At 44.5% G+C, this 21,901-nt stretch overlaps 1 protein-coding gene across 2 annotated transcripts in view; it reads right to left on the reverse strand.

The window, feature by feature from the left end:
* The window catches only part of AARS2 (alanyl-tRNA synthetase 2, mitochondrial), a 158,127-nt gene that overhangs the window by 4,321 nt on the left and 131,905 nt on the right, over window positions 1-21,901 (reverse strand). For both annotated transcript variants that reach the window (XM_085610188.1, XR_014962889.1), the window contains exon 21: window positions 20,042-20,152. In XM_085610188.1, the coding sequence (XP_085466314.1) occupies window positions 20,042-20,152 (111 nt within the window). Of the gene's footprint in view, window positions 1-20,041; window positions 20,153-21,901 lie in introns of those variants that run through there.

The following is a 21,901-nucleotide window of genomic DNA, read 5'->3' on the forward strand; positions in this document are numbered from 1 at the left end:
CCAACCCATATCTCCTGTTAATGCCGCCTAAAACAGAACCATGAAAGTGGGGAGAGGATGTGGCATAATGGCCATATCTGCTGACTTCGGAGCCTGGGAACCAGGTTAGAGTCTCAGCGTCAGCTCAACTTCCTGTTATTCTGGGCAAATCACTTAATCTCCCCGTGCAGACCAGGTGTCCTTAACTGGAGCTCATGAAAAACACCGGTGTTGATGATTAAATGCCGGTGCTTACCATTGGAAACCACGGGCTCAAATTAAGCGCTGCACTACGTACATCTGGCCCCTGGTGCGTAAATTTAGGGAGCATCAGAGATTAAAGTTTAGCTCTCTGTGCATCCATAGAAGCAGGTGATAGGTTCAGTCTGCAACACTGCAACAGGAAGGGGAGTGTGCTTCCTGCAGCCTTCATCTGATGCCAATCATTACAGCTAAGGTGCAAGATAACCTGTGAGTTCTGTGTACCGCAGGAGAATAGAAATAACGTTTCTACTGCATAATAAGAGTCAACAGGTTAATGCACCTGCTCTGCATGGGACACAGGAAGAGACCTGGTGTCTCCCTAGCAAACCTAAGTTCTGCCATTAATGGCGGTCGCACATTGCCTCATTAACCCTACACTTTGGCACACACCATTCCATTTTGCAATCCTTTTTATTTCCAATGGCATTGCTGAGGGAGATTGTGCACTTGCAGTGTCCCAGAGCCAGGTCGAGGCCAACTCTCATGCCACAGGGAAGGCAGTTGTGCTTGACAGAGGTACGCAGCCAAGGTGACGGAAGTGCAGATTCGCTGAATTTGGGGCTCCCAGGCACAGCGTTGAGTAAGTAGCACACTGGGCCAAATCTCTTGCAGCTCAAACAGATGTAGGGTATAAACCCTCCCCCATCCCCACCAGAATGGTCTCACTAGTTACAGATGCATCACCAGATCAGCATTTTTAATATTATTTACCTAAGAAAGATCATATGTCATCACCATGTCCACTAATACCTAAAAAAATAATTATATTTGTATGGGGTTCAGCAATCACAAAGCTTCTACAAATTCAGTAAGAAGTATCAGCCAAGATCATTCTAGACCAACCAGACCCACCCACATTACTGTGGCGGCACCAGACCCACCCACATTACTGTGGTAGTAACAGACTCTCCCACATTCCTGTGGTGGCACCAGACCCTCCCACATTACCATGCTGGCACAAGACCCTCGCATATTACCATGGTAGCACCAGACCCTCCCACATTACCATGGTGGCACCAGACCCACCCACATTACTGTGGCGGCACCAGACCCACCCACATTACTGTGGTAGCAACAGACATTCCCACATTCTTGTGGTGGCACCAGACCCTCCCACATTACCATGCTGGCACAAGACCCTCGCATATTACCATGGTAGCACCAGACCCTCCCACATTACTGTGTTGGCACCAGACCCACCCACATTACTGTGGCGGCACCAGATCCTCCCACATTACTGTGGCGTCACCAGACCCTCCCACATTACCATGGTGGCACCAGACCCTCCAACATTACTGTGGTGGCACCAGGCCCACCCACATTACTGTGGTGGCATCAGACCCACCCACATTACTGTGGCGGCACCAGACCCTCCTACATTACCGTGGTGGCACCAGACCCACCCATATGACTGTGATGGCACGAGACCCTCCCACATTACCAGACCCTCCCACATTACTGTGGTGGCACCAAACCCTCCCACATTGCTGTGGCGGCACGAGACCCTCCCACATTACCAGACCCTCCCACATTACTGTGGTAGCACCAGACCCACCCACATTCCTGTGGTGGCACCTGACCCTCCCACATTACCGTTGTGGCACCAGACCCTGACAAACATTACCGTGGTGGCACCAGACCCTCTCACATTACTGTGGTGGCACCAGGCCCACCCACATTACTGTGGTAGCACTAGAGCCACCCACATGACTGTGGTGGCACCAGACCCTCCTACATGACTGTGGTGGAACCAGACCCTCCCATATTACCATGGTGGCACCAGACCCTCCCACATTACCATGGTGGCACCAGGCCCACCCACAGTATACTGTGGTGGCACCAGACCCTCCCACATTATACTGTGGAGGCATCAGACACTCCCACATTACCATGGTGGCACCAGACACACCCACATTACCATGGTGGCACCAGGCCCACCCACAGTATACTGTGGTGGCACTGCACCATCCCACATTACTGTGGTGGCTTCTTCTTTGAGTGTAAGATGTTAGCGCTTTGGTAAACAGCAGGCATATCTTCTCTGTGGGCGCTGCCCCAGTACAGCTCCTTGGTGTAAGTTACCAAGCACCATCAACCAAGCACTGGAGGAGCCCAAACCACTGGTCTGGAAACAAGCCCTATTTACTATCAAAAGAAAACTCATCAGGTCTCTGACCCAAGCTTGCCTCGTTCTTGGCTAGTGATCCCTCCGTCTGCGCAGTAATTAGCATTATGGGTTTCAGCACTTTAGTTCATGCGTTCCAGTTTTAAAATGGCCTCTGCACTCCCTTGGTCATCATGCATGCTCTCTTCAAGGTTTAGTCTGTCAGTGCTCTGTTCTAGGCGTAGTCTGCCAGTGCTCTGTTCTAGGTGTAGTCTGTCAATGCTCTGTACTATATGTAGTCTGTCAGTGCTCTGTTCTAAGTGTGATCTGACAATGCTCTCTTCTAGGTTTAGTCTGCCAGTGCTCTGTTCTAGACGTAGTTTGCCAGTGCTCTGTTCTAGGTGTAGTCTGTCAATTCTCTGTACTATATGTAGTCTGTCAGTGCTATGATCTAGGCATAGTCTGGCAGTGCTCTGTTCTAGGCGTAGTCTGTCAGTGCTCTGTTCTAGGTGTGGTCTGTCAATGCTCGGTTCTAGGCGTAGTCTGCCAGTGCTCGGTTCTAGGCATAGTCTGCCAGTGCTCTGTTCTAGATGTAGTCTATCAGTGCTCTGTTCTAGATGTAGTCTGTCAGTGCTCTGTTCTAGGTGTGGTCTGTCAATGCTCGGTTCTAGGCGTAGTCTGCCAGTGCTCGGTTCTAGGCATAGTCTGCCAGTGCTCTGTTCTAGATGTAGTCTATCAGTGCTCTGTTCTAGATGTAGTCGGTCAGTGCTCTGTGCCAGGTGTGGTCTGCCAGTGCTCTGTTCTAGGTGTAGTTTGTCAGTGCTGCAGGTGTAGTCTGTCAGTGCTCTGTTCTAGGTGTGGTCTGTCAGTGCTCTGTTGTTCTAGGTGTGGTCTGTCAGTGCTCTTTTCTATGTGTAGTCTTTCAGTGCTCTATTCTAGGCGAAGTCTGGCAGTGCTCTGTCCTAAGTTTAGTCTGTCAGCGCTCTGTTCTAGGTGTAGTGTGCCAGTGCACTGTTCTAGGTGTGGTCTGCCGGTGCTCTGTTCTAGGTGTGGTCTGTCGGTGCTCTGTTTTAAGTGTGGTCTGCCAGTGCTCTGTTCTAGGTGTGGTCTGTAGTCCGCCAGTGCTCTGTTCTAGGTGTAGTCTGACAGTGCCCAGTTCTAGGTGTAGTCTGACAGTGCCCAGTTCTAGGTGTAGTCTGCCAGTGCCCAGTTCTAGGTGTAGTCGGTCAGTGCTCTGTTCCAGGTGTAGTCTGACAGTGCCCAGTTCTAGGTGTAGTCTGCCAGTGCTCTGTTCTAGGTGTAGTCTGCCAGTGCTCTATGCTAGGTGTAGTCTGCCAGTGCTCTGTTCTAGGTGTAGTCTGTCAGTGCTGTAGGTGTAGTCAGTCAGTGCTCTGTTCTAGGTGTAGTCTGCCAGTGCTCTATGCTAGGTGTAGTCTGGCAGTGCTCTGTTCTAGGTGTATGCAAGAAAAGCAGGAGCAAGCCCGTTAACCCAGTTGAGACCGGGTATATGTAATAACAAAAAACAATGTCTCAATAGGGAAAATGAGTATAGGGATCGATCAACACACGATTCAATCAAGGGAAGGGCAAAATTAAGAGAGATCCAAGGTAGAGAAGGAACAGATTTAATAATTAGATACACAAAAGGTATATACAATTGAAAATAACCATAACTAACACATATGCACTGACAAAAAAGTGACAAAGTGAACGGCGCAGTGACAAAAAGTGTGGAAGTGACAACACGGTACGGCGAAATGATTTAAATAAATTCAAGGTCAAGGAGAGTTATATACAGTCGGTAATTTACATATACACATGAAGGTCTCACAGGACCCTGTGGTTGGCCGCAAATAATGTTGTCTGGTCGACGACGTTTCAACCTCCATAAGTTGAGGTCATCATCAGGACTATGGTTATTGCAATATCCTAAATACCTATGTGTAAGAAGAAAGAGGGAGGATAATGAATAGAAAGGCCCAGAAAGAGAACAACTTACAACATAGAAAAGGAAGGTAAATGGCAAGTAAGAGGATAGTAGTACCTGTGTCCGTGGTCAAAAACCACTTCAAAGTTAATTGCAGGGAATGGTGGATCAATTACATAAGGTCCGTCACAGTTAAAACAGGATCATTGAATGTCTGAAAAAATGAAGAAAATATAAGGGTGGACAACTAATTCAACGCAAAAAATGGAGTAAAGCGCGATGTAAGGCGCTTACCTGTGGCTGACAACAGAGAAATGGAGGCCAATGGGAATGATAAATAGGTCCAGTATTGTTTAAAGGGCAGCCATCTATCGTGAGAGGAAAACGAGATGAAACTGATGTGCACGATAGAAAAAGGAATTAGTTAAAGGAAGAGATTATAATGGACAAGAACGCTTACCAACGGGGGCATTATGTTAAATAATGAAAGGGCATCCGGCGGTGGTTAATTCCGCGATATTAGGAAGTGGACTTAGAGTAGAATCATAAACTGCCAAACAGCGAGATAGGTTCTCAATGTAGGCGGGTTAGTTGCCAAACAACGGGATCAGTCCACGGGGCTCTATGAAAAAACAAGGAAACGGGCTTAGACAAGTGGGCGTGTAACGACTACGCCGAATCGGAGCAAGAGAACAAAGGGACAGTCATAGAGAAAACTTACTGGAATAGTTTCTTCAAGTTATCAAGAATCGGGATTAGTCCGAGAAGGGGCCACGGCGTCCAAGCAATGGAGACGTCAAGCGCGTATACGACGCGGACGTTACAAATAAACAATCCGGGTCATGTGACCCCGGCAGGGCCACAAAAGAGGGACTAGCAGGTACAGACGTAGTCAGGGAAAAAGGACTAAGGATAGAACGGGGAAAGTGAATAGAAACACCCGGTCAGTGTAAAGATCTACAATAGAAAATAATAATGGATAAAACCTACGAGGTCTATGAATTAAATATAATTATTGCCAACAACAATTAACAATTTCCAAAACAATTTGCGATTGAAGCAGTATTAGTATATACATTTAGACACCATAATAGCCAAATATCGATAAAACATATAGACATAAGTGGAAAAACATAAATGACAAATAAACAACAATGTTAATATTGCAACATCATTCAAGGAGCAGTATAAGATTGCAACATCATTCAAGGAACAGTATACGAGTTGAAACACAATTGGAAAAACAAGAAGACCGGGGAAGGGTGGGGACGGGGGAACGGAAAGGGAAGTGAGGGGGAGCAGGGACAATAGGGTGAATAATAAAGGAGAAAATCAAAGGGTGTGTATGAAGGCGCAGGGGGAGAGGGGCGAGTGGAGTGTCGGAGGAAGGAAGGGGAGGTAAGGAAAAGGCAGGGATAGGCAAAGGCCTATTATTGAGATGACAAAAAAATTTAAAAGGACTCAGACAGTGCCCAGTTCTAGGTGTAGTCGGTCAGTGCTCTGTTCCAGGTGTAGTCTGACAGTGCCCAGTTCTAGGTGTAGTCTGCCAGTGCTCTGTTCTAGGTGTAGTCTGCCAGTGCTCTATGCTAGGTGTAGTCTGCCAGTGCTCTGTTCTAGGTGTAGTCTGTCAGTGCTGTAGGTGTAGTCAGTCAGTGCTCTGTTCTAGGTGTAGTCTGCCAGTGCTCTGTTCTAGGTGTAGTCTGCCAGTGCTCTGTTCTAGGTGTATTCTGTCAGTGCTGTAGGTGTAGTCTGCCAGTGCTCTGTTCTAGGTGCAGTCTGCCAGTGCTCTGTTCTAGGTGTAGTCTGCCAGTGCTCTGTTCTAGGTGTAGTCTGTCAGTACTGTAGGTGTAGTCTGCCAGTGCTCTGTTCTAGGTGTAGTCTGCCAGTGCTCTGTTCTAGGTGCTGTCTGTCAGTGCTGTAGGTGTAGTCTGCCAGTGCTCTGTTCTAGGTGTAGTCTGCCAGTGCTCTGTTCTAGGTGTAGTCTGCCAGTGCTCTGTTCTAGGTGTATTCTGTCAGTGCTGTAGGGGTAGTCTGCCAGTGCTCTGTTCTAGGTGCAGTCTGCCAGTGCTCTGTTCTAGGTGTGGTCTGCCAATGCTCTGTTCTACTTGTAGTCTGCCAGTGCTCTGTTCTAGGTGTGGTCTGCCAATGCTCTGTTCTACTCGTAGTCTGTCAGTGATATGTTATAGGTGTGGTCTGTCAGTACCCTAGGTGTAGTCTGTCAGTGCTCTGTTCTAGGTGTGGTCTACCAGTGCTCTGTTCTAGGTGTGGTCTGTCAGTGCTCTGTTCTGGGTGTGGTCTTCTAGTGCTCTGTTCTAGGTGTAGTCTGTCAGTGATGTAGGTGTAGTCAGTCATTGCTCTGTTCTAGGTGTAGTCTGCCAGTGCTCTATGCTAGGTGTAGTCTGCCAGTGCTCTGTTCTAGGTGTAGTTTGTCAGTGCCCTGTTCTGGGTGTAGTCTGCCAGTGCTCTGTTCTAAGTGTGGTCTGCCAGTGCTCTGTTCTAGGTGTAGTCTGTCAGTGCTCTGTCCTAAGTGTAGTCTGTCAGTACTGTAGGTGTAGTCTGCCAGTGCTCTGTTCTAGGTGTAGTCTGCCAGTGCTCTGTTCTAGGTGCTGTCTGTCAGTGCTGTAGGTGTAGTCTGCCAGTGCTCTGTTCTAGGTGTAGTCTGCCAGTGCTCTGTTCTAGGTGTATTCTGTCAGTGCTGTAGGTGTAGTCTGCCAGTGCTCTGTTCTAGGTGCAGTCTGCCAGTGCTCTGTTCTAGGTGTAGTCTGCCAGTGCTCTGTTCTATGTGTAATCTGCCAGTGCTCTGTTCTAGGTGTGGTCTGTCAGTGCTCTGTTCTAGGTGTGGTCTGTCAGTGCCGTGTTCTAGGTGTGGTCTCTCAGTGCTCTTTTCTAGGTGTAGTCTGTCAGTGCTGTAGGAGTAGTCTGTCAGTGCTCTGTTCTAGGTGCAGTCTGCCAGTGCTCTGTTCTAGGTGTGGTCTGCCAATGCTCTGTTCTACTTGTAGTCTGCCAGTGCTCTGTTCTAGGTGTGGTCTGCCAATGCTCTGTTCTACTTGTAGTCTGTCAGTGATCTGTTATAGGTGTGGCCTGTCAGTGCTCTGTTCTAGGTGTGGTCTCTCTGTGCTCTGTTCTAGGTGTGGTCTGTCAATGCTCTGTTCTACTTGTAGTCTGCCAGTGCTCTGTTCTAGGTGTGGTCTGCCAATGCTCTGTTCTACTTGTTGTCTGGCAGTGCTCTGTTCTAGGTGTGGTCTACCAGTGCTCTGTTCTAGGTGTGGTCTGTCAGTGCTCTGTTCTGGGTGTGGTCTGCTAGTGCTCTGCTCTAGGTGTGATCTGTCAGTGTTGTGCTCTAGGTGTAGTCTGCCAGTGCTCTGTTCTAGGTGTGGTCTGCCAGTGCTCTGTTCTAGGTGTGGTCTGCCAGTGCTCTGTCCTAGGTGTGGTCTGCCAGTGCTCTGTTCTAGGTGTGGTCTGTCAGTGTGCTCTGTTCTAGGTGTTGTCTACCAGTGTTCTGTTCTAGGTGTCGTCTGTCAGTGCTCTGTTCTAGGTATGGTCTGTCAGTGCTCTGTTCTAGGTATGGTCTGCCAGTGCTCTGTTCTAGGTGTAGTCTGTCTGTTTTAGGTGTAGTCTGTCAGTGCTCTGTTCTAGGTGTGGTCTGCCCATGCTCTGTTCTAGGAGTATTCTATCAGTGCTCTGTTCTAGGTATGGTCTGCCAGTGCCCTGTTCTAGGTGTTGTCCGTCAGTGCTCTGTTCTAGGTGTGGTCTGCCAGTGCTCTGTTCTAGGTGTGGTCTGCCAGTGCTCTTTTGTAGGTGTGGTCTGCCAGTGCTCTTTTGTAGGTGTGGTCTATCAGTGCTCTGTTCTAGGTGTGGTCTGTCAGTGCTCTTTTGTGGGTGTGGTCTGCCAGTGCTCTGTTCTAGGTGTAGTCTCTCAGTGGACATCTTCATGTCTGCTGTTCTACGCTGTCCCCAGGTGACGTCTGAGGGGGAGAAGGTGTTCAACAGCCCATCGACTATTGATGGATAGCAAGAATGGTAGTATGTGAATGAAGCAGGGGTGGGCCACCCTACATGGGATCCTACAACAAGATGAAGGGGCTGCTCCTGCCCCAGCCTTCTCCAAACAGTCGCCCATCTTTGTGACGTCGATTATCCTGCTGTCTGCGCTGTCGCCTAGGTGGAGGAAGGCTCTGCTGTCGTCTTTAATACGAAGCTCCCCACTGTCTCCAGGGCTCCCCCTACATAAATATGGGAAACACCATCCCCAATGGGGACAGTAAGGGAAAGTGCTGTAGGGACTGTATTGCATCAGCTTTAATATGTTGGTTCTGTTGTGTGTGTTAATGAAACACGCTTGTCATACATCTATTGATGGAGCAGGTAAAACAAAATTGTTTATACCTCCCCTATTTTGCATGAAATTAATTACTTAACCATATTAAGTATTAACTTGTACTACCTAGTGTGGAATGGAACGACTAATCAACTTTTGCACCTTGATAAACATGAGATACACGTGGGACTAAAAAGCTAATTGCATGGCAAAACAATTAAAATAACTAACTATGGTATGCAAACTAACTTTAGAACGTGGCAAAATAGAGAATTGCATGATTCATGTCGCTTTTGTGATGGTTTGTGCTTTGAGCAATGCGGAATGGTGAGTATTATTGCTTTAAATGTTGCTATAAGCTAGGAAACACTAATATACATTGGGATTAGTCTGGGTTTAAACATTAGAATCTTCAATTCTATATTCTAATCGCTGTTATGTTTGTTTTTACTTAAGGTGGCATTCGGGCCTTCTAGGCCGCAGTACTTAAAATGCAGTTCCGAGAGTGCCTCCGTCATGTGAGCGCGATGTCTACTGCGCAGAATCGGATGGCTCTGGAGATCACCAAGTGACCTCAACCACTAACCAGAATGTTCTTTGTCCAGGATAGGAACGTGGAGGACTGCCAAACAATGAATGGTGTGAATGATCGAGGGGAATGTGAATTACCAAAAACATATACAATTAAGTGCTGCCATGCCAGGTCTCATGGGAAAACGGGTGACCCTGAGAACATTTGAAGAACTTACAAATTGAATTGGACTAGCCAATCAGAACACTTTCTACACCTAAAGTGTTGCACATTGACCTAAAGTTAAGAAGGAAAAGGGTATAAAAAACAGTGATCTGTCAGCGGGGGGGTTGGTTCGTTGGGAGGATCGTTTGGCGTTGGGTCTGTGTTGAACTGACGGAGATTTCCATGGTTTACCGGGGTATCTTGGAATACGAGAGAATGATTCTATCTGAAGGGTTTTGATCTTTGAAGTGGACTGAACAGTTTATCCTGGAGATTGTCGCAGAGACTTGAACCATCCTCTGTGTGATCGGAGGGTCTCCAATTTGCGAGATTTGGTAAATATAATGCCATGCAAACTTATGCGGATGTCATAAAGAGATATGTCTTCTTGAAATAAACAAATTATGTAATGAACTGTAGATCTTAAATGCTGAGGCAGAGTGAACTAAATTAGATAAACAAAATTTGGATTAATAAGAAGTGAGTTTGTGGTTCTTTAATTAGGTATTGATGATTAATCAAATGTTTCCGAGACTTTAATTGTGCTTTAGCTGGTTCTAAATCACCATCAACCAGTCCAACTAATTGGTCCATCGACCAAGTGGTGGAGTGCCTTGATGTCAAAGTTAGGATTCTATAGGTGCAGGTGTATATAATGTATATAATGTAAAGGAACTATTCCCGATAGGTAACAAGGTACCCCCACATGTCCAGCGCTTGTTCTCCTGTGCACAGATTCGGGTGAGACGTATGAGTGTTGGTGTTATGGGCCCCACCAATGAATGAATGAGTTAGGGTGATGATGAGTCTGTGACATAGGGAGATTATGTAATTTTGCCCTTTCCGCTGGATCAGTTTTCTGGTAGCAGATTGATGGTTTTATTGCATTGGTTTGGTGATTATTGATTTATGTTTAACACTTTGTGTTGAGTTGTGTTGCGTTTTACATTGTGAAAAGTTTTGAAGACTTCCGGGAAGTAGGAAGTTGGTTGCCCTGTATGTAGATGGGGGAAATGTGTGGCAAGTGAAGTTGCACAGTGCATTGTCTGGTTTCGAGGTGGTAACATCGTCATGCGTTATCTTTAGGGACATTTTCCGTATGAACGTGTGTGAGTGAAAATAGCAATAGGTACTCTTGTGAAACTCTGGCCTTAATTCTCAGGAGCATTGTAGTCTCCACATGTGTTTTATCCCCAGAGAAACAGTTTGCCTTTTTGCTTGTTAGAAGGGTATGGTAGAGGGAAGTGTTACTTTATCTGCGAAATAGAATAATTCTGTGGTAGGGTAGAGGTAAGCGCTGCCTACTGGAAATACAGAATTCTTGTGTAAATGGACAAAACTATCTCTTTGGTTTAGCGAAACAGGCAATGGAGATGTTTTATGTTGTTACTAACAGATGTTAATTAGAGAAAACGTATAAAAACGTTTGCCGAATACATTTTGTAAATGAGGGGTCAGTGGAAGCAGGAGTAGCGAGAAAGGCTGACGTCAGAAATTGGGATTGGTCAGCAGTACAGAGACGAAGTTTTCACTGATTGGTGCGTTACTTTGAGACGCGCTGGGAGTGGAGAATTACCAAAGTGACATAAACGCCCAGGATTGGTGCGTTAGTGTGAGTCGCACTAGGACTAGAGAGCTTCAGGAGTGACGTAGACGTGCTGGGATTGGACAGAATACGGAGAAGCCGCAAAGGAAGCGATTTGCAAAGCTTAGTGAAATAAGAACTTAGAAAAATAAAAAATTATGTATTACGATCCACCTGAAAAAGAGAAAAAGTCATGGTTTGGGAAAATTAAAAATGTATTTAAGAAGGATTAGCCGATTGTGACTAGGGAAGATCAGATACTTCCTCCACCAAAATCGCCTGCATCTTTTATGGTAGCGAAATATGGGTACCATACATGTATCTGGTTGGAGAATTGGGTAAAGTATACCAAAGATGATGGAGTACTAGCGTTTCCAGAAAGTGGCTCGTTTAGTTTGGCGGTATTACAAAATTTGAGAGAAAGAATGATGAGGTTAGAACCGAAACACAGACCTACTCAGTTTGAGGCTTCAACGGAGTGGGAAGAAGAGATGTATGACTGGGAAAGGCATTGGAGTGGAAGAAGGTATAATTACATGTTTGGTAGACATTGTGGTCAGGAAAGTCAGGATGACAGAATGAGGAGATGGCGGAATGCGAATATGACTGATGGTATGTTTCCTCTGAGAAATACTGAAGAGACAAGTGGCAGAAAATGTACAGAAAAGAGAAATAACACGTGGTCAGAAGGTTATAGATATGGAGTGAGTGAATCAGAAGATGAAGTGCTGGAGGACATATTTTATAAAAACCCTCCCCCGTATCAACCGAATTCTACGTTACTGACGCCGAGTGCGCCAGTAAAAGAAACCTTGATAAATATTAATCTTAAGCAAGCGCCACCTAATTTGGGAAAATGTAATTCATTTAAAGATTCTGAAATGCCACAACCTGTTAGAACCGGAAATGAAAATTCAGTTGAGTTAGCTAGAACAACTCTGGAATTAACTGAGAAAATTAGAGAATTAACTGAAAATATAGAAGCAGTGACCTTACCTGTAACTATAGGACCTGTGATGCCTGTCTTTGATAAACTGAAAGATAGTGAGCATTGTTCAACAGGTCCCTACAATTGCGGTAGACAAATAGAGACAGAAAGAAGTGGATATGGAGGGAATGCATGGAAAAATATGGCAGGAACATCAGGTTTAAGTACTCCTAAAAATTTGACTGTAAATCAAAGTCCAGCAAGTAAGACACTTATGACAACAGAATCAGCAACAGAAACCCTAGAGAGGAATACGGATAAAATAAGAAGCGAGACAACCCCTGTAGGTACCACTTCTGAAGAATTAAGTGATTGGTTAAGAAGTTTACAGCGAAAAGATACAGAACCACAACCTTTAGATGTAGCGAAATTAAATGTAACATTAGAAGAATTAATCGTAGGAACAATTCCAACTTAAAAATTAAAAGCATATCAGGATGAGAAGCTAATGTTCCTCTGCAAAAGTATAACTTGGAGAGCGAGAACTTTGCATGAAAAATTGGAAGAAACGAGTGAAATGGGTATTGACTTTAAGAAAATAAGATCATTACAGAAACCGTATAGGGTAGATTTTTCCGAAAGGGATATTGAAAATTTGAATACTACAGGGAGATTGACTTAAATTAAAGAACTGATTGCCATGCTAAGGAAATGGGGTGATGTAGATAGATGGAAAAGTAGATGGTTCTGAAAGAGAGAGGACATAACAGATAAGGCTTTTTCAGCATTTCAAGTGAGAGAAAAAGAGCCAGTGGTAACGAAATGTCCCATGAGGGAAATTCCAGGAGGAGGTTATGTACATGTTCCTTGGACTATAGAGGATATTTTGTCATTTACTAATGATTTTCCGAGGTTAAGAGAAAAACCAGTTGAATGGTACTGACAGGTAGAAAGATTTGTTAAAGTCTCAAAAGTACCGTGAATAGATCTGAATGGTATTTTTGATAAAATTGTACCTGCAGATTTATGGGCAGAATGTAAAATTACAATAGATTGGCCAACTCAAGAGTATCCTAGGGACTCTAAGACGGGAGCCCCTGATCCAGAAGTAATGAAAAAATATGATCAGGTAATAACTTTTTTGAAAAATAAAGTGCCTCCAAAGGAAAAGGACTGGGTAAAAATTGACAGAACTCACCATGAGGCTAAAGAATCGGTTCATGCATACTATGAAAGGTTGCTGTTGGCTTTTAAACAATATAGTATGATGAGAAAATAAGTGGGAAGGATCTGAGTCATTTTGTGTATAGATTTGTCTATGGTTTGAGGCCTGAGGTTAGTGAAATGATCAAACAACATACAGTGGATTAGCAGAATGAAAAGATAGATGAAGTGTTACAACATGCAAAATATTTTAGTGATGAAATTGAAGCTAAACAACGTAAACTGAAAGAAAAGGCAATGTGGGCACAAGTTAAGGTAGCCAAAAGACAAGAAACCCAGCTGATTGAGCAAGCTAATGGCATGGGCCAAGTTAAACAAAAACCTAATATTGGGAAAGGAAAGGGACAAATCAGCCTAGAGGAAGCTAAAAAGAAGTGGCCATGTCATAATTGCGGAAAAGTAGGGCATTGGAAATTCGAGTGTAAATTGCCACCGAGAGATAATGGTGATAATGCATCATTGAATCAACAGGTGCAGAATGAGGGGAGTTGTCAACCGCCGCAACAGCAAAGTTTGGGAACCATAGGACGGGAGGGAGGTCCTTTCACCAGAATGCAGATTGATTCAATTGAAATGCCCCCATGTAACTGGCTAAGATATGTCCTAGTAATTGTCTGCCTGTTTTCACGTTGGGTGGAGGCTTACCTGACCAGAAGGAGTGATGGAGTTACTGTAGCGAAACTTCTATTGAGAGAGTTCATTCCTAGGTTTGGTTTCCCAGTAACGATTGAATCAGATAGGGGAAAGCATTTCCAAAATGCGATTATAAAATTGATTTGTGAAGCATTGAATGTACAACAAAAACTACATTGTGCCACTACATTGTGACTATCGACCAGAGGCTTCTGGAGTGGTGGAACAAATGAATGGCACCATAAAGAACAGATTGGGGAAAATGTGTTTGGCCACAGGTCTAAAATGGCCGGATGTCTTGCCTCTTGTGCTCATGACTATTAGGTCAATTCCTGATAGGCGCACCGACCTGAGCCCCCATGAAATTATTATGGGTAGAGCAATGAGACATGTTTTCATTCCTGTCAACAAACTGCTGCCTATATCTGATGACTTCGTTTTGGATTATTGCAAGGGGTTGGCTGATACAGTTCATTCTGTGTTTCATCAGGTTGGACCAGATGCGACCACCCTTGAAAAGAAGCCAGCTCATGACTTGAGTCCTGGAGACTGGGTACGCATCAAAGTACACAGAAGGAGAAATTGTCTGGTTCCACGCTGGGGAAACCATGTCAATGGATTTTGACCACGACGACTGCTGTGAAGTGTGCCAAGGTAAAGAACTGGATTCATGCTAGTCACACTCTTCGATTACCTGGTCCTGTAAATCGATCTGAAGCAGAGCAGTTGGAAGAGTCTGACACGAGTTCTGAGTTAGAATCAGAAGAAACAAGAACAAGACAAACCCAAGAGCAGGAGAGACGGATTTGAGCCAAGTTGTGGGGCAGGAGAATATACCACTAAGGAGACGACTGGAAACTTCTGATACTAGCTCTGAATCAGAGACAGAACAAGGGGGAATACAAGACAGGATAAGAGAAAATACTGGAGAAACTGAACATGAAATCTTTGATAGAGAAGCACCAAGTACAAGCACAAGAGAAGTTCTGCCTGAAATCACAGAAATAGAAGGTGAGGAATTAGATACAGAGAGTGAGGGTAAGATCATTGTGGAAGACCCCCGAGGAGGTGTAGGGACGACACACATCCAGGTAGAGAAAGGGACAGTTAGTCAGCAGGAAGATTGCGTGGAAGAAACACGAGGAGGGATAAATGCAGATAGTGAACCTGATGTCCTGAGAACAGAATCCAAAGAAAGTAAAAGCAAGACCGATACTGAATCCGAAGAGAGTGAAGAAGAAAGTAAAGGAGAAAGAACTTTAAGGAAAAGAGCTTGGAAAACAGAGCGAGAAGAGAAAGGGACAAAGTTAAAGAGGCTGTCAAGAGAAGAAGTTTGGCCTAACAAACTTAAAAGATTGAGATACCGATTAACGAGAAGAAAATTTTCCAATGCTGAACAAGTGAATGAAGTGTCTAGTCAAGAAAAATCAGAAGACACTGATCAGACACACCTGCGAAGAGCAAAGAGGATAAAGAAACCGAACCAAAAGTACAAGTCACCGGAATGGACATATTTGGCACTTCCTGATATACAAGAGGAAGCAGATCGCCAAAAAAGTCTAGGAGTGACTGTGCATGAAGTGGTTGAAGAAGAAGAAGATTCGGAAATCCTGAGAGTTATCTTATCTGTTATCAGAGAAGAGACGGATGATCAGGAAGTTCTGAACCAAGATTGTGAAAACAGAGACAAAGATGATCCATGTATGGATTGAGATGACAAAGCAAGACATAAGGAATTAAAACTCTGGACAAGACAAGTGACCCGAAAGAACCGAGAAGGCAATTGAAGCCTTATGCTAGACAAAAGTAAATAGTGAAAGAAAAGAAGCTAAGTCAAAAGACACTGATCATTTCCGAAATGGCAAACACAGAAGGTATAAAACCTACATGTTGGTTTCTCCGAAGATGGTGTAAAATGTGTTTTTGTTGTACAGGATTACTAATGCTTGTTTAAATCATAATAGCAATAACCATTTCATTTAGAGAAACATTTGAAGACGTAGAAAAACACACCGAGAACAGGACTAATAAAGGAAAGAATGATGATATCCATGTTACTAAACTGGTAGATAGAACCGAATTTCACAGAGATAAGTCCATAAATGATTTTTCTAATAATGTTTTTTCAAAGTTACTGTACGAGTATGTAAAGACTATGGAAGTTAGAGATTGTTATGTTTGTATGCAGTTACCTGCATCCGTGTCAGAAGGTGTCACCTATCATCACCTTCCTTTGACATATGGGATAATTTGTAGTGTATTAGCCAGTTTGTTCTACAAAACAGGGAAATTAAAATACTATTATACGGATGTAGATAATGTTTTCTCACAGATACCTGTAGTTCCCGAACTAAACAAGGTGATTCCTGGTAGAATATTAGGTGAATTTTTCATGGAAACAAGGGAATTAACTTTAGAAGAAGTGTTTAAGAATAATCTTACTTGTAGTCTGAGAAAAGAAGAGAAAATATTCTTGAACATGGTAGAGGAGAGGAGAGCTAAGATGCAAAGAAAAGTGTCTAGGGAAAAGATGGAAACAACATTCTGGGATGCTGGGAAGGAAAACCATTTAAAGGGAGAAACACATTCCCCAATGGCTTTAGATTGGCCTCAGAGAGGGAAATTGTGCATCATGAGAGAACACTGGTTATGATAATTATTTTGTAGGTGCAAGTGAATGCCATGACTTATATAAAATCATGGGCAAATGGGGGTTTAAAGGAGGAAATGATCCGGTATTCCCTGGAATATATTACATCTGTGGGAAAAGGGCTTATTATAGGTTGCCGGACCATTGGTATGGCACATGCTACTTAGGCCTAGTCTTCCCGAAAATATTTCATGTAGGAAGGGGAGAGGACGGTTTGCACACAATAGGTAGACAACTAACACGTAGAAGACGGGAGAGTTGGTCAGAAATTATTGGGGATATTTTTGGAGCACTGATACCAGCCATTGGAATATCTCTGAACGCACACAAAATTAGAAAATTGTCCACAGTTGTAGATCGCTTATCGACAAGCACAGCTGGAGGGTTCTTAATGGTGAATACCAAAATGGTTACCATGAGAGCTATGATTATGAAAAATCGACTTGCCCTTGATATTATATTGGCCAAAGAGGGAGGAGTCTGTGGAATGCTGAAGGTACAACATTGCTGTACTTACATTCCTGACGAAAGTCAAAACTTAAAGAAATATATTAAAAATATAACTGAATTGTATGAGGAAATTGTTCCACTGGAGGTTGAAAGTGTTTGGGAGAAACTTGGTAAAAGTTTTTCTACTATAAAGAGTTTATTAACAAAATTAGGTAGCTCTTTTGTGGGTAAAATATTGATACCAGTGATTTGTGTGATAATAGTGGTATTGATTTTCAAACTAGGATATGTGTGTATAAAAAGAAGAAAATTACAAAATAAGATAAAAAAGAAATTAAGAAAAGAAAAGAGAATGAAATAAGAGAAAGAGAGGTAGAAGATATAGAACTAGAAGAATTGAAAGACAACAAGTACAAGAAAACGAGAGAGAATGAGATGGGAAACACTATGATGTAACATAACAAATGCAAGGGAATTGAGTAACCATTTCCATAGAAAATTTGACATTTTATTGTGATTTGTGGTGATGTTAAAAATCACCAAAGGGGGGATTGATGGAGCAGGTAAAACAAAAGTTTGTATACCTCCCCTATTTTGCATGAAATTAATTACTTAACCATATTAAGTATTAACTTGTACTAACTAGTGTGGAATGGAACGACTAATCAACTTTTGCACCTTGATAAACATGAGATACACGTGGGACAAAAAAGCTAATTGCATGGCAAAACAATTAAAATAACTAACTATGGTACGCAAACAAACTTTAGAACGTGGCAAAATAGAGAATTGCATGATTTATGTCGCTTTTGTGATGGTTTGTGCTTTGAGCAATGCAGAATGGTGAGTATTATTGCTTTAAATGTTGCTATAAGCTAGGAAACACTAATATACATTGGGATTAGTGTGGGTTTAACCGCTTGTGTGCTCATGACGAGCCCAGCTCGTCATGAGGCACAGTGGAGCTGTGCTCTTGACGAGCTGGACTCGTCATAACGGCCGCGGCCCGCCCACGCGTGATTGATTTCCCGCCTGTGCGGGAGAATCAATCAGTGGGCGGGGTCGTGACGAGCTCAGCTCGTCATGAGCACAGCTCCACTGTGCCTCATGACGAGCTGGGCTCGTCACGAGCAATGCGGCGCCGCATGCCCGCGCCGTGGGGAATTTGCCCCCGCGGCTAAGGGGTTAAACATTAGAATCTTTATTTCTATATTCTAATCGCTGTTAAGTTTGTTTTTACTTAAGTTGGCATTCGGGCCTACTAGGCCGCAGTACTTAAAATGGAGTTCCGAGAGTGCCTCCGTCATGTGAGCGCGATGTCTACTGCGCAGAATCGGATGGCTCTGGAGATCACCAAGTGACCTCAACCACAAACCAGAATGTTCCTTGACAAGGATAGAAACATGGGACTGCCAAACAATGAATGGTGTGAACGATCGAGGGGACAATGAAGAACCTGTATGAGGTGGCTTGCTTGTTATTACTTCTGAACTTTTGCCTGTGAATTACCAAAAAGATATACAATTAAGTGCTGCCATGACAGGTCACATGGGAAAACAGGCGAACCTGAGAACATTCGAAGAACTTACAAATTGAATTGGATTAGCCAATCAGAACACTTTCTACCCCTAAATTGTTGCATATTGACCTAAAGTTAAGAAGGAAAAGGGTATTAAAAAACAGTGATCTGTCAGAGGGGGGTTGGTTCGTTGGGAGGATCGTTTGGCGTTGGGTCTGTGTTGAACTGACGGAGATTTCCATGGTTTACCGGGGTATCTTGGAATACGAGAGAATGATTCTATCTGAAGGGTTTTGATCTTTGAAGTGGACTGAACAGTTTATCCTGGAGATTGTCGCAGAGACTTGAACCATCCTCTGTGTGATCGGAGGGTCTTCAATTTGCGAGATTTGGTAAATATAATGCCATGCAAACTTATGCGGATGTCCTAAAGAGATAGGTCTTCTTGAAATAAACAAATTATGTAATGAACTGTAGATCTTAAATGCTGAGGCAGAGTGAACTAAATTAGATAAACTAAATTTGGATTAATAAGAAGTGAGTTTGTGGTTCTTTAATTAGGTACTGATGATTAATCAAATGTTTCTGAGACTTTAATTGTGTTTTAGCTGGTTCTAAATCACCATCAACCAGTCCAACTAATTGGTCCATCGACCAAGTGGTGGAGTGCCTTGATGTCAAAGTTAGGATTCTATAGGTGCAGGTGTATATAATGTATATTATGTAAAGGAATTATTCCCGATAGGTAACAAGGTACCCCCACATGTCCAGTGCTTTTTCTCCTGTGCACAGATTCGGGTGAGATGTATGAGTGTTGGTGTTATGGGCCCCATCAATGAATGAATGAATGCGTTAGGGTGATGACGAGTCTGTGACATAGGGAGAATATGTAAATTTCCCCTTTCCGCTGGATCATCTGTGATGTCAGTAAGGCTGTCCCCACTGACGAGAATCAGGTTTACATTTAGATGAGTTTTACCTAATGTAGTTCAATATGTTTCATTGTATGATTTTATCTTTTGCACAAGCTTGGGACACAGCTGTCAGAAATATTACTTTTTATGTCAGTAATAGTGTCACCTGTAATAAGAATCTTGTTCACAGCTCCTCCCCCCCCCCCCCCCCACATCACATCTGTGGATGTACACAACAGTAATCTGTGAGCCAGGTGCAGAAACTCAGCCAGAAATAAACACCACGTCGCCATACGTAGTAAAATCAGTGGCACTATGCTAGGATTGGCTCTCTCTGGTGGGCCCGTACCATAACACCACAGTGGAGGGTAATCCAGAGGGTAGCCATTGTGGGGACAGTTTCTTGGAGCACTGTCTCTTTAAAGAGCTCTCTTGGACAGAGCCCAAGCCCTGCACAATTTCACTCCTCCTTCAACATTAATCTATAGATTTTAAAATAAGTCTGTGCTACATGTTTTTGTTCATATCCTGCTACAACTGTTAATGTCTGAAAAAAGAATGCCACCCATTTGTTGATCTCATCCTGTGCAACTGCTAATGTTAAAAGTTGAGAAAACCCTATAAAACGTGTTTAATAATTAATAAGACTTATTTATGTGAACACGTCCTTAGCATCTGATGGTGCCAGAGCTTGGAGCTGCCGTGCTGATCCGACAGGCCTGTGTGATTGGCTCCTCGACACTACGGCATGCATCGGCTTACAAAGCTTGAACAGGGTTGTAGGGTTCCACCACGCAAACAGCACCTTACCTTGGATACCTGGCATGCACAAAGGACCTTCCCAGAATCCTGCTGGCTGAGGAGCAGGACTGAGGCTGCCGGGACCTGCTCACACACCTGGTTCACCACCTTCATCAGCGCCTAGAAGTGGAGAAAGGGGTGGACAGGCGCTTGGTTACCAGAATCTGGGAACGGCATTCCTACAACTCTATTTCTTTCATATAGTGCGGACAAGGTCCAGACAATCATCAGAAAGCTTTAGAAAGAACTAAAGTTGGAAACAAAAGAATGCAACAAGCTGAAGACTGTTCTGAAACAGCCAATAAACATAGCATAAATCACGCTTTTTCAAATAAGTTTTTCAACACTTTGGGACTTGGATAAATGGAGATTCATCAACGTTAAGCAGTCAAACTAGTGGTCTTTTGTTTTCATTTTCACCAAAATGTGCCACATAATATTAGGTGGCCCTGCAATGGGCACCTGAGTACTGTAAGAGCCCCTGTCGCCCAGCAGGGGCCTCACACCAAGTTTACTCCTGTGATCTTAGGACACTCCTATCACCCAGCAGAGGCCTCACTACAAGTTTGCCCGTGCCGCCCAGCAGGGGCGTCACTACAAGTTTACTCCTGTGATCTTGGTACGCCACTGTCACCCGGCAGGGGCGTCACTACAAGTTTACTCCTGTGATCTTAGGACGCCCCTGTCACCCAACAGGAGCCTCAATACAAGTTTACTCCTGTGACCTTACGACGCCCCTGTCACCCAACAGAAGCCTCACTACAAGTTTGCTCCTGTGATCTTAGGACACTCCTGTCGCCAAGCAGGGGCCTCGCTACAAGTTTACTCCTGTGATCTTAGGACACTCCTGTCGCCCAGCAGGGGCCTCGCGACAAGTTTACTCCTGTGATCTTAGGACACTCCTGTCGCTCAGCAGGGGCGTCACTACAAGTATACTCCTGTGACCTTAAGACGCCCCTGTCACCCAACAGGAGTCTCACTACAACTTTACTCCTGTGATCTTAGGACGCTCCTGTTACCCAACAGGAGCCTCACTATAAGTTTACTCCTGTGATCCTAGGACGCCCCAGTCACCCAACACAGGCCTCACACCAAGTTTAGTCCTGTGATCTTAGGACACCCCTGTCACCCAGCAGAGGCGTCGCTAAAAGTTTACTCCTGTGATCTTAGGACACTCCTGTCACCCAGCAGAGGCGTCGCTAGAAGTTTACTCCTGTGATCTTAGGGTGCTCCGGTCGCCCAGCAGGGGCCTCAGTACAAGTTTACTCCTGTGATCTTAGGGCACCCCTGTCACCCAGCAGGGGCCTCAGTACAAGTTTACTCCTGTGATCTTAGGGTGCTCCGGTCGCCCAGCAAGGGCCTCAGTACAATTTTACTCCTGTGATCTTAGGGTGCTCCGGTCGCCCAGCAGGGGCCTCAGTACAAGTTTACTCCTGTGATCTTCGGGCGCTCATGTCGTCCAGCAGGGGCCTCAGTACAAGTTTACTCCTGTGATCTTAGGGCACCCCTGTCGCCCAGCAGGGGCCTCAGTACAAGTTTACTCCTGTGATCTTAGGACACCCCTGTCACCCAGCAGGGGCGTCACTACAAGTTTACTCCTGTGATCTTAGGACACCCCTGTCACCCGGCAGGGGCCTCACTGCAAGTTTACTCCTGTGATCTTAGGACACCCCTGTCACCCAGCAGGGGCGTCACTATAAGTTTACTCTTGTGATCTAAGGACACCAGTCACCCAGCAGGGGCGTCACTACAAGTTTACTCCTGTGATCTTAGGGTGCTCCATTCGCCCAGCAGGGGCCTCAGTACATGTTTACTCCTGTGATCTTCGGGCGCTCATGTCGTCCAGCAGGGGCCTCAGTACAAGTTTAC

The sequence above is a fragment of the Triturus cristatus genome, chromosome 6 (genome assembly GCF_964204655.1).
Source record: "Triturus cristatus chromosome 6, aTriCri1.1, whole genome shotgun sequence".
NCBI classification, from domain to species: Eukaryota; Metazoa; Chordata; class Amphibia; order Caudata; family Salamandridae; genus Triturus; species Triturus cristatus.